The 13720-nt window shown below is 40.9% G+C and overlaps 1 protein-coding gene across 9 annotated transcripts in view; it reads left to right on the top strand.

Annotated features, from left to right (window-relative positions):
* The window catches only part of LOC106611671 (calcium-activated potassium channel subunit alpha-1), a 231384-nt gene that overhangs the window by 118053 nt on the left and 99611 nt on the right, over positions 1-13720 (top strand). For all 9 annotated transcript variants that reach the window (XM_014212234.2, XM_014212216.2, XM_014212208.2 and 6 more), the window contains exons 4-5: positions 9626-9719; positions 11994-12105. In XM_014212234.2, the coding sequence (XP_014067709.1) occupies positions 9626-9719; positions 11994-12105 (206 nt within the window). The remainder of the gene's footprint in view (positions 1-9625; positions 9720-11993; positions 12106-13720) is intronic.

The following is a 13720-nucleotide window of genomic DNA, read 5'->3' as shown; positions in this document are numbered from 1 at the left end:
TTTTCCCTTTGTCCCTTGTGGACATCAATGCGCAAAACATCAGCTGTATGTGACCAGGTGAAAAAACCTTTCCAAGCCAAACTATATCATAACTGCTACACACAGCCTACACAGCATTGTCACCATATTAGCTAAAGTAACGCTATAGTCAACATAGCTAATAGAACTAACGCGTTAGTAAACCTGCTACAATCATGCTGTAACGTTACAGTGTACACTCAGTAGGCAGTTTAGCACTTACACCGGCAGGCCCCGATGGCAATAGATTTGTAAAACCAAAAGCTTATCTTGAGTTCCAGTGTTGTGTTGGATAGTCATAGCCAGCTAGCTAACATAGCATCCCTCTGTTTGAGCAGGGTGTTTGATTAGGCTAAACTGGCTAGCTAAGTAAATGAAACTGAAAGTGAAAAAAAGTCTCTCTCTTGGTCAAAAACTGTTCAACTATTGTCTTTCTCTGTCTTTGAGTCAACTACTCACCACATTTTATGCACTGCAGTGCTAGCTAGCTGTATCTTATGCTTTCAGCACTAGATTCATTATCTGATCCTTTTATTGGGTGGACAACATGTCAGTTCATGCTGCAAGAGCTCTGAGAGGTTGGACGATGTCATAATTACTGTGTAAGTCTATGGAAGGGGGTGAGAACCATGAGCCTCCGCGGTTTTATATTGAAGTCAATGTACCCAGAGGAGGACGGAAGCTAGCTGTCCTCCGGCTACACCATAGTGCACCCTACAGAGTGCTGTTGAGGGTACTGTACACCTTCATGCAAGATAGTATGTTTTAATCAATTATTTGGTGACGTGATTATATTTAGTATTGTTTTATCTGAAAAGGATAACTTTTTAAATGTAAAAATGTAAATCACTGCGGAGGATGGTCCTTCACTTCCTCCTCTGAGGAGCCTTCATTACTCTTATCACACCAGAGTGGCAAGGTACGATGCGATATAGAGGAGTTCAACTCTGAATAACCGGTGACATGAAAGTGGCTCACCTTTTAGACAGGTACATTTCTATGGCAGTGAATCCTTAAGGGATAGGCGTCCCGCTAGCGGGACACCAGCCAACAACATCCGGTGAAATTGGGGGGCGCACAATTCAAATAAATTATCGTAATATTAAACATTCATGAACATACAAGTGTCTTATATCATTTAAAAGCTTAAATTCTTGTTAATCTAACTGCGTTGTCCGATTTCAAAAAGGCTTTATGGCGAAAGCATACCATGCGATTGTCTGAGGACGGCGCCCCACAACATATTTTTCAACCAGCACAGGCTTCATAAAAATCACAAATAGCGATGAAATAAATCACTTACTTTTGAAGATCTTCCTCTGTTTGCAATTCCAAGGGTCCCAGCTACAACATGAATGGTCGTTTTGTTAGATAAAATCCTTCTTTATATCCCAAAATGTCTGTTTCGTTGGCGCCATCAATTTCAGTAATCCACTCGTTCAACATGCAGACAAAGGAGTCCAAAAAGCTACCGCTAAACTTAATCCAAACAAGTCAAACGACGTTTCTATTTAATCGTCAGGTACCCTAAAATGTAAATAAACAATAATATTTCATACAGAAAGTAGTATGTTCAATAGGAAAGGAAAATTCTTAAGCGTGCGCCCTCTCCCTCGCACGCCGAAAGACTGATATTGTTCAGGTGGTCTCCTAACCAAAACTCCAAATACTTGTTTGTTTAAAAAAAAAAAGCCTGAAACCTTGAATAAAGACTGTTGACATCTAGTGGAAGCCATAGGAACTGTAATCTGGGAGATGGATTTACATAGAAACAATTGGTTTCCATAATAAGAGCCTGGTACCTAAAAAAAAAAGATTCCGGTTGGATTTTCGCTGGATTTTTTTCAATTCTGTTATGGTCTCAGACATTATTTTAACAGTTTTTTAGAAACTTCAAAGTGTTTTCTATCCAATGCTACTAATTATATGCATATCCTGGCTTCTGGGCCTGAGTAACAGGCAGTTTATTTTGGGCACGTCAGTCAGGCGGAATTTCATTAAACTAAACCCTATCCCTAATTAAGAACTAACCTTCTCCAGGGCAGGCTAACTCAGGGCTAACTCCACTTATCCTGAATTAAATGTGCTGTGAGTTGAGGACCAGTGAAATCAGATTCCTTCCCTCTCACAAAGATAAACCAGTCATTAATTTAATTCACAGCAAATAGGAAGAGATTCGATGAAAGTGGTTTATGGTAATTCACACACTAACACACAGTTAGGAAGTCCAAGATGGAAGCTTGTCCATGTTGGAAGGGTCCAGTGGTGCGTTGTGTTGAGGTGGTGCAGAGTTCTTCTGACCTGTCGTCTTTCTACGCCCGTGTCCAACTAAGGGGTCTGTTAACCCACCTGATAGGGCCTGTGATTGGCTGACTAGGTCAGCTGACTGAATTCCCTGGCAACCTTGTCCCTAACACTGGACAATGAGGTCAGGGTGAGGCGGGGGATGGTAATCGACCTCAGCAGTAAAAGTCACACAGAGTTTGTCTATATGTCCTAGCCAGAGAGAGGGTTCAGTGATAAAAAATAAAGGGTATTTGTACATCTGCTGTAACCAAGAGGTGATGAAGTTACACTTGAAATTCTGGGCTAAATTACAAGAAGCTTGAGCTTGCAAATTAGCAAACCAAATGCATAGCTGTAGGCCTGAGCTAGAGGAAATGTATAGGGTACACAGATAGTTAAGCTGGCAAACAGTAGTGAATTTCAAGTGTAACTTAATCACCTCTCTTGAGCTGCACAACAGTGGATCGTCAACTCAGGAAAGCTTCCATTTGCTCCTTGTCCGTGCACTCTTTGTAAACAACCCTACCATAATGAAAAAATAATGCAACAGGCAAAATTAAAAACGCAATCTGCTTTATCTGTTAACCTAAAAAATTACATACCAGGGATGGGCAACTCCAGTGCTCGGGGGCCAGAGTGGTGTCACACTTTTCCCCCATCCCTAGCAAACCTAGCTGATTAAACTAATTCCATTCTAAACTGAAGATCATGATTAGTTGATTATTGGGGTCAGGTGTGTTAGCTGGGGTGTGACACCAATCAGGTCCTGAGTACTGTAGTTGCTCATCCCTGGTACTGGTTCCAAGCCTACTTTTCATTTTCACAACCTTGTTTAAACATCCCGAGCGGTCAAGATTATGTTCTTCATGAAATTAGATGATATTTGGATGAAACCAGATCAAAGTAGGATGACCAAAGTATGAAAATGACTGTACAGTGCATTCGGGAAGTATTCAGACCCCGTGACTTTTTCCACATTTTGTTACGTTACAGCCTTATTCTAAAATCAATTTAAATGTTTTTTTCCCTCATCAATCTACACACAATACTCCATAATGACAAAGCAAACACAGGTTTTTAGACATTTTTTGCAAATGTATAAAAAATAAATTAATCACATTTACATAAGTATTCAGATCCTTTATTCAGTCATCTGTTGAAACACTTTTGGCAGCGATTACAGCCTCGATGCTTCTTTGGTATGACGCAACAATCTTGGCACACCTGTATTTGGGGAGTTTCTCCCATTCTTCTTTGCAGATCCTCTCAAGCTCTGTCAGGTTGGATGGGGAGCATCGCTGCACAGCTATTTTCAGATCTTTCCAGAGATGTTCGATCGAGTTGAAGTCTGGGCTCTGGCTGGGCCACTCAAGGACATTCAGATACTAGTCCTGAAGCCACTCCTGTGTTGTCTTGGCTGTGCGCTTAGGGTCGTTGTCCTGTTGGAAGGTGAACCTTCACCCCAGTCTGAGGCCCTGAGTGCTCTTGAGCGGGTTTTCATCAAGGAACTCTGTACTTAGCTCTGTTCATCTTTCCCTCGATCCTGACCATTCTCCCAGTCCCTGCCACTGAAAAGAATCCCCACAGCATGATGCTGCCACCCCCATGCTTCAGCGGAGGGATGGTGCCAGGTTTACGCCAGATGTAACGCTTGGCATTCAGGCCAAAGAGTTGAATCTTGGTTTCATCAGACCAGAGAATCCTGTTTCTCATTGTCTGAGAGTCCTTTAGGTGCCTTTTGGCAAACTCCAAGGGGCTGTCGTGCCTTTTACTGAGGAGTGGCTTCCGTCTGGCCACTCTACCATAAAGGCCTGATTGGTGGAGTGCTGCAGAGATGGTTGTCCTTCTGGAAGATTCTCCCATCTCCACAGAGGAACGCTGGAGCTCTGTCAGAGTGACCATCGGGTTCTTGGTCACCTCCCTGACCAAGGCCCTTCTCCCCTGATTGCTCAGTTTGGCCGGGCGGCCAGCTCTAGGAAGAGTCTTGGTGGTTCCAAACTTCTTCCATTTAAGAATGATGGAGGTCGCTGTGGTCTTGGGGATCTTCAAAGCTGCAGAAATGTTTTGGTACCCTTCCCCAGATCTGAGCCTCGACACAATCCTGTCTCGGAGCTCTACGGACAATTTGTTCGACCTCATGGCTTGGGTTTTGCTCTGACATGCACTGCCAACTGTGGGACCTTATATAGACAGGTGTGTGCCTTTCCAAATCATGTCCAATTCAATTTCCCACAGGTGGACTCCAATCAAGTTGCATAAACATCTCAAGGACAATCAATGGAAACTGGATGCACCTGAGGTTAATTCAAGTCTCATAGCAAATGGTCTGAATACTTATGTAAATAAAGGTATCTGTTTTCATTTTTAATAAATGTTTAAAAATAAACTGTTTTCGCATTGTCATTATGGGGTATTTTGTGTAGATTGGAAAATGTTTTATTTCATCCATTTTAGAATAAAGCTTTCCCGAATGCTCTATACATTGTTAGTTTAGTTTAGTCATTAAGTTACTGGTCCCATCCCCCATGTGTAGTGAACATGATGAGAGACAGAGAGCTGGTTTCAAGCGCAGGGAGCAGCAGGTGTTTATTGTAAAGGACCACAGGAGGAGGCAGGTAGCTGGTTCCAGGGGCAGGCAGAAGGTCATACACAGTGGGTCCAAAAAGGCAACAGTACAGGCAGGGAAAAGGCTAGTAATGTCGTCCGGGAGATCAGGCAATAGGTTGATAACAGGAAATCCGATAGGCTAACGTACAGGCAGGGAATAGGCAAAAGGCGTCGTTAGTGAGGCAGGCAAAAACTATCATACACGGAGGATTAAATTACGGGAAAAACAGAGCTCTGAATAGAAGTGTGTCACAAAACAAACAATACCTCACAATGATGGGGTGCAAAGAACTGAACTAAATAGCGTGTGATAATAACATACAGGTGTGTGAACAGGTGATCAGAATTCAGGTGATTGGGATCTGGAGAGTGAGATGCGTTCAGGATATCTATATATTTGAGTGTGAGAGCTGGAAAGTGGGCTGGAAAGTGAGCTGCGTTCAGGGGATCTACGTGTTTGAGAGTGTGAGTTGGAAGCAGACGTTACACCATGTCATCGCAAAATCCTTTCATTTTAATACACCAATGGTAACTAACGTCTTATTCTCTTACCTAATTTAAATAAGTACCGCTTTGTAACCAACATCGCAGAAGGCGTGGTCGCAGAGGGGCGTGAATTACAGCGCTATTGTAGGTAGCTATTCTACTGGTGACAAAATTTGATTGCAACGTGTCAGTAAATATAATTAGAGGTTTCTCATATTAATATATGTATAGGTTTCCGCTTTCATCTGTGTCTGGTTTTAGCTAGTAACTGGCTAGCTAGGTCTTCAGCCAGAATGGAACAAAAGCGGAGGAAGGGTTGCCCAAGACTCTAACACAGTTGTCATGTCATTACATCAAGAGACATACCAAGCGGGCAAATCATATAGTTCTTGACATCATTGAGAGTCATGGTATCTGTAAATTGTCTGCCAGTCAATGAGTGTACAAACATGAACCTCTCTGGGCCAGTGGGACGCTTGTGTCCCACCTACTCAACAGCCAGTGTAATCCTGTGGCGCGATATTCAAATACCTTAGAAATGCTATTACTTCAATTTCTCAAACATCTGACTATTTTACACCATTTTAAAGACAAGACTCTCGTTAATCTAACCACACTGTCCGATTTCAAAAAGGCTTTACAATGAAAGCAAAACATTAGATTATGTCAGCAGAGTACCCAGCCAGAAATAATCAGACACCCATTTATCAACCTAGCATATAAACCCAAACCACAGCTAAATGCAGCACTAACCTTTGATGATCTTCATCAGATGACAATCCTAGGACATTATGTTATACAATACATGCATGTTTTGTTCAATCAAGTTCATATTTATATCAAAAACCAGCTTTTTACATTAGCATGTGACTAGCATGTGACTAGCATTCCCACCGAACACTTCCGGTGAATTTACTAAATTACTCACGATAAACGTTCACAAAAAACATAACAATTATTTTAAGAATTATAGATACAGAACTCCTTTATGCACTCGCTATGTCTGATTTTAAAATAGCTTTTCAGTGAAAGCACATTTTGCAATATTCTGAGTAGATAGCCCGGCCATCACAGGCTAGCTATTTTGACACCCACCAAGTGTGGTACTCACCAAACTCCGATTTACTATTAGAAAAGTTTGATTACCTTTGCTGTTCTTCGTCAGAATGCACTCCCAGGACTTCTACTTCAATAACAAATGTTGGTTTGGTTCCAAATAATCCATAGTTATATCCAAATAGCGGCGTTTTGTTTGTGCGTTCAAGACACTATCCGAAGGGTAAAGAAGGGTGATGCGCCCGACGCGTTTCGTGACAAAAAACCCCAAAATATTACATTACCGTATTTCGAAGCATGTCAAACGCTGTTTAAAATCAATTTTTATGCAATTTTTCTCGTAAAAAAACGATAATATTCCGACCGGGAGTCGTTGTTTTCGTTCAAAGAGAGAGAAAGTAAACATGGTGTCGGCTCGTGCACGCGCCTCCAGTCTCATTGTCCTCAGATCGACCACTTACAAAATGCGCTACTGTTTTTCAGCCAGGGCCTGCAAAGCCACCATTCATCGTTCTGGCGCCTTCTGAGAGCCTATGGGAGCGTTAGAAAATGTCACGTCATGCCAGAGATCCCCTGTTTTGGTTAGAGATGATCAAGAAGGCCAAGATATAGTCAGAGAGAGCGCTTCCTGTTTGGAATCTTCTCAGGTTTTGGCCTGCCAAATGAGTTCTGTTATACTCACAGACACCATTCAAACAGTTTTAGAAACTTTAGGGTGTTTTCTATCCAAATCAAACAATTATATGCATATTCTAGTTACTGGACAGGAGTAGTAACCAGATTAAATCGGGTACGTTTTTTATCCGGCCGTGCAAATACCGCCCCCTATCCCCAACAGGTTAAACAAAGAAGACACCTGTACCATGTCAGATATAGAGTTGAAATGTATTACATTTTGAGTCTGCATCCCAATATTACACTTCATATACATCACAGAAGACTGAAATATAACAAAACCATTTGGCACCTGTAATTAATAACATTTCACCCATGAGGCCACTAGGTCATTTGACTGTAGGAAAGGGCTACAGTATTGTCTAAATGTAACTGTATTCTGCATAATTCAGTCTTATCGACTGAGAGCATAAATTAAATTAATCAAATCAAATCATAAGCTCCCCGCCAACTCAGCCTGTCTTTTCAGAGTTCCTGTTAGTTTGACAGAGAAAAAGTTACTTTTCACACATTTTGAGCATTTTTATCTGGAAAAAATATTTTTGGTGATGTTTTAGTAAGTCAAAAGGCTATTTTAAACGGGAATCTGACTGTTCAGGACCTTTAAATATTTGTATTAATCAAATGTTTTATTGTGTGTTAAAATACCTATCACAAACATTTACTAATGACAGAATGCATTTCAAACTTTGCGCACTGTAAAACTTTTGTATGACTTAATACAATTAAGAGGGGGGAAAGGTGCTTGTGCATTGATAAGCACACCAAAGATGACATTAACGATACGTAATAAAATAAAGACGACACTTCTAAAAGCCTATTTCACATCATAGCCTGATGAATTGGCAAGATTACTTTTATTTAATTAGGATTTCGGTGCAAATAAAAATTTTGCACTTACTCACCAATGTATTAATGTTTCAGCATTCAACTAGCCTCGTGCGACATGAACATGCAGTTGCAAGCCCAGGTCGCGCAGGCTCGAGGGCAGGTACACGATCAATATCCACCTTCGTAACATGACAGTCTAAAATGCTGACCAGACTGCACGCGTGCGTGCGTGTTGATTTTGTCCCCGCACACCAGACGATGAGGACACGCAGATTGAATTATCAAAACAAACTCTGAACCAATTATATTAATTTGTGGACAGGTCCAAAAGCATTAAACATTTATGGCAATTTAGCTAGCTAGCTTGCTGTTGCTAGCTAATTTGTCCTGGAATCTAAACATTGGGTTGTTGTTTTACCTGGAATGCACAAGGTCCTCTACTCCGAGAATTAATCCACAGATAAAATGGTAAACCTAATTAGTTTCTAGTCATCTCTCCTCCTTCCTTCAGGCTTCTTCCTCTTCTTTGGACTTTATATGGCGGTTGGCAACCAACTTTAAGGGGCATTACCATAACCGACTGGAGTGTAGACCTCAGTTCATCTTTCAATCACCGGCGTGGGTATATGCTCCTAAAAACCAATGAGGAGATAGCACGTGGGTATATGCTCCTAAAAACCAATGAGGAGATAGCACGTGGGTATATGCTCCTAAAAACCAATAAGGAGCTGGGAGAGGCAGGACTTGCAGAGCATCAAGCATCACAAATAGAACCAAGTTCTATTTGAGTGCCTAGCTATGCAGACGCTCGCAAGCAGTGTGGGTGCAAAGAATGAATAACATGTATGTGTAAATGTATTTTGCGACGCTCGCGCACGCCACGCGTCTGGTCTGGTCAGCATGTAAGATGGAATCTGACGTCAACTGAAGCTGGCTAGCTTTATAAAACCCTGAGTAAATCTAGCTTGCATTGTAGCATACCCCTCAGGAAACAACTCAGAAGTCAGTGTGAGGACTGATGAAGAAATACCATTAACTAAAGAGAGAGAGAGAAGGAGGGGAACTGTCTAGCTGCCAGGCTGGCCAGTGGACACTTGATCCAGAATGAGTGGAGCTTTATGTCAGAACCATGTCAGAACAAAGTGCAGCGGTGTCCTCTCTGTGTTTGTCTTTTTACATAATCATCTCAAACTGTGTTTTGGTCCAATTGTTTGTCCTTCCCTAATCTCGGTTTGGATTTAATTACATTGAATTGATATCCTAAGATTACCATTTGTCTACAACAGCATTGTTTTTTTCTGTATTGTGGAAATTAAAATGAATCTGAGCCAATAACTCCACAGTTTAGCCAAACTGCTGACTCTCAGTGACTCTGGATAAGAGCGTCTGCTAAATGACTAACATGTAAATGTGAGTTTCAGAAGAATAATGTACACACAGTTCTTTAAGTGTTAATCAGGGGTATATCAACATGTTACAATTACATGCTTGTGTGACTATTCATGCATGTTATTTGCGCTACAGACATCCTGGGAAAATACAAACTTTTGCACCTTCAAGTTCTTTCATTCCTCTTCATTTTTTCGCTTTTTTTTTAAATCAGGGAAGAAGAATGCATCTAAGTGAAAAATTTCTAACATTTTAGTTTTCTGTGTGTTTTTGACAGCCCCATCGAGTCCTGTCAGAACTTCTACAAAGACTTCACACTACAGATTGACATGGCTTTCAACGTCTTCTTCCTCTTGTACTTTGGTCTACGGGTAAGTAAAGAAAGTACAAGGCTACATAGGACTTGTACACAACAAGTTGTTACGCTAGTGAAGTTTCAATCATGTCATGAAACAAAGACCGATAAAGTCATTCAAGTCAAAACATCGCACTGTGGAAGCATTCAACAGTTTGCGGGTACCTGTCGTTCTTTCATAACTTTAATGCCTTTTTGTACCCTGAACAAACAACAGTCATGTATCAACATTAAAAGGGGGATGGTTGGCAGAGTTGTGATCAATTCCAGTTAATTGTCACAGGAAGTGGAATATTATGGGTGAATTTGACTCGAGTTTCAATAATCTCCAAGTTATGGAATTGGAATTGAATTGGAATTAAACTGTTTGAATTGGAATTTTAAAACATTTTTAATTTGGAATTGAATTGGAATTCAATATTTGTACATTTCCCCGTTAATGGAATTAATTCACTTAGTATGAAACATTTACTCTAGGATTTGTTTTAAATTATTTAAAACATGTATATGTATTTCTGTATTTCCAGTATAGCTAGGCTGTCTGAGCAGTGACAGGATCAGCCTGAAAGCCTGAGGGAATTGAATTTGAATTTGTGTAATTGTTGGGGATAATATTGGATTGGGGATGGAATTCTTAGAATGTACCTAACAATGGAAATAAGATTAATTGAATTATGTCTGAATTCAAATTTACAGGGAGAGGGAATTTAGTTAGAATTGAATTTGTGGAATTAACCCCAACCCTGCCGGTGGGTTATACAGTACCAGTGAACAGTTTGGACACACCTATTCATTCAAGGGTTTTTCTTTATTTTGACTATTTTCTACATTGTAGAATTATAGTGAAGACATCAAAACTATGAAATAACACATATGGAACCATGTATTAATCAAAAAGTGTTAAATCAAAAATATATTTTAGATTCTTCCAAGTAGCCACCATTTGCCTTGATGACAGCGTTGCACACTCTTGGCATTCTCTCAACCAGCTTCACCTGAAAGGCTTTTCCAACAGTCTTGAAGGAGTTCCCACATATGCTGAGCACTTGTTGGCTGCTTTTCCTTCACTCTGCGGTCCAACTCATCCCAAACCATCTCAATTTGTTTAAGGCCCAGTGATTGTGGAGGCCAGGTCATCTGATGCAGCACTCCGTCACTCTCCTTCTTGGTCAAATAGCCCTTACACAGCCTGGAGGTGTGTTTGGGTCATTGTCCTGTTGAAAAACAAATGATAGTCCCACTAAGCGCAAACCAGATTGGATGGCGTATCGCTGCAGAATGCTGTGGTGGCCATGCTGGTTAAGTGTCCCTTGAATTCTAAATAAATCACTGACAGTGTCACCAGCAAAGCACCCCCACAACATCACACCTCCTTCTCCATGCTCCACAGTGGGAACTACACATGCGGAGATCATCCGTTCACGTATTCTGCGTCTCACAAAGACACAGCGGTTGGAACCAAAAATCTCAAATTTGGACTCATCAGACCAAAGGACAGATTTCCACCGGTCTAATAATTTGCTCGTGTTTCTTGGACCAAGCAAATCTCTTCTTCTTATTGGTGTCCTTTAGTAGTGGTTTCTTTGCAGCAATTCGACCATGAAGGCCTGATTCACGCAAGTCTTCTCTGAACAGTTGATGTTGAGATGTGTCTGTTACTTAAACTCGGTGAAGCATTTATTTGGGCTGCAATTTCTGAGGCTGGTAACTCTAATGAACTTATCCTCTGCAGCAGAGGTAACTCTGGGTCTTCCTTTCCTGTGGTGGTCCTCATGAGAGCCAGTTTCATCATAGCGCTCGACGGTTCTTGACATTTTCTGGATTGACTGACCTTCATGTCTTAAAGTAATAATGGACTGTCATTTCTCTTTGCTTGTTTGAGCTGTTCTTGCCATAATATGGACTTGGTCTTTTACCAAATAGGGCTTTCTTTTGTATACCACCCCTATCTTGTCACAACACAACTGATTGTCTCAAACACATTAAGAAGAAAATACATTCCACAAATTAACTTTTAACAAGGCACACCTGTTAATTGAAATTCATTCCAGGTGACTACCTCATGAAGCTGGTTGAGAGAATGCCAAGAGTGTGCAAATAGGCAAAGGTTGGTTACTTTGAAGAATCTCAAATATATTTTGATTTATTTAACACTCTTGTTTACTCCATGATTCCATCAGTGTTACTTCAGAATTTTGATGTCTTCACTATTATTCTACAGTATAGTAAAAATAAAGAAAAACCCTGGAATGACTGGTACTGTAGTTAATTGGTTTATTTTCCCTTTCAGTTTATTGCAGCCAATGACAAGCTGTGGTTCTGGCTGGAGGTGAACTCAGTGGTGGACTTCTTCACTGTTCCCCCGGTGTTCGTGTCAGTTTATCTCAACAGGAGCTGGCTTGGTAAGTACAGAATACCTGTATACATTTACACCTCTAAAGGTCTATTATATGGGCTAGTTCTAATGTAGTAGTCTTGGTCCTGGTTGGATTGCTCAGACCTCCAAAACAGCCTACAGGTTGGCCAAATGTGGGAGTGGTGTTTTATATTTCAACCTCGATGGTGAGCAGGTCAGCACCGCCCCCCACTGGATTATATTTGTATTACAGTGGTTTAAGATGGATTGTTGTATTAAATCATTGTTTTCTAGTTGATCCTGATGGATTCCTTTTTGGTCTGTTTCACTTTGGTTAGCTTATGTTGGACCCAACCCTCTTTTCAACATCCGCAGATGCTGGGAGTAGCTGCTGGGGCTGACAGTAATAATGGTATTGGTTGTTCATTGACAGCAATCATTTGTTTACTTACCAGTGATGGTTTCTGGTTCCTGTCAATGTACATTTCACAATGTTGTGATATTGCACTGCTGTCAGTCTTGGATTAGGTTGCCATGATGGAATACAACAAGTCATTTCAATACCTTTCATGTCATTGAACAAGCTTTTTTGTTTTGCTTGCCACAGTACCTGGAATGATGATTGAAGTGATTGAAATTGGTCTATGATTGAAAGTACATGATGAATGGGATATTAAAGTTAATAGGCTTTTGTTGAGTGGCGCCTGCCTGATTCACTGCTTTAAAATAGAAATCAATCTACTAAATGAATGTGTGCCTGAGTCCTTGTCCCAAATGACAACCTATTCCTCATGGGCCGTGGTCAAAAGAAGTGCACTATATAGGGAATAGGGTTCCATTTGGGATGCAGAGGACTGTGGCTAATCTCCAGGAGAGAGCGAGAGGTCTATAGGAGATTACAGATAAAGGTGATTTTCTGCTTCATCACATGCAGGTGTTGGTTAGGGCTTTATCAGCTGTCAATCAGTTGTCAATTAGCTGTCAATAAGAACTCAGGACCACGCCTCCCTCCTCTCAGTCCTGATCAGCATCTGACTGTAGCTCTGTCTGTGTCCCAAATGGCAGCCTATTCACTATATAGTGCTCTACTTTTGACCAGGGCCCACAGGCAGATAAAGGTTTATGTCCCAAATGGCACCCTATTAACTTTATAGTGCTCTACTTTTGACCAGAGGGGTATCCTACGAAGCAAGAAACAATAGATCTATTCAGGGTTTTCTAAAGCTAACCAGCTTCAGGTAACTTCATCTTCCAGCTTAGGCTTAAAGGTCCCGAACTGTCAAAATCATGTTTGTTGGCCGTCATTGTAAATAGCAATTTGTTCTTAACTGACTTTCCTAGGTAAATAAAGGTTAAATTAAAAAAATGTTTGTCATGATATGTGATGACATTTTGGTCCCCTCCCCCATGTCAAACACTTGGATTCAGGAGGCGGGATCGAGGTTGGATTATTAAGAGATTTTTGTGTTATCACAAAAAGCCACATTTTAATACACCAATGGTAACGTCATGATAAATGGAGTTAGCCCTGACTTCGCTTACCCCGGAGCAAGTTAGTTCTGAATGATTCGTTGCCATAGAAATGTACCTGACTAAAAGGTGAGCCACATTCGTATGACTCGTTATCCCTAGTTGATCTCAGAGTTTAACAAAGTTACCTC

This window comes from Salmo salar, chromosome ssa01 (assembly GCF_905237065.1).
Source record: "Salmo salar chromosome ssa01, Ssal_v3.1, whole genome shotgun sequence".
Classification (NCBI taxonomy): Eukaryota; Metazoa; Chordata; class Actinopteri; order Salmoniformes; family Salmonidae; genus Salmo; species Salmo salar.
Note: the sequence above shows the minus strand (reverse complement) of the source record. Positions and strands in the feature narration are given on the sequence as shown.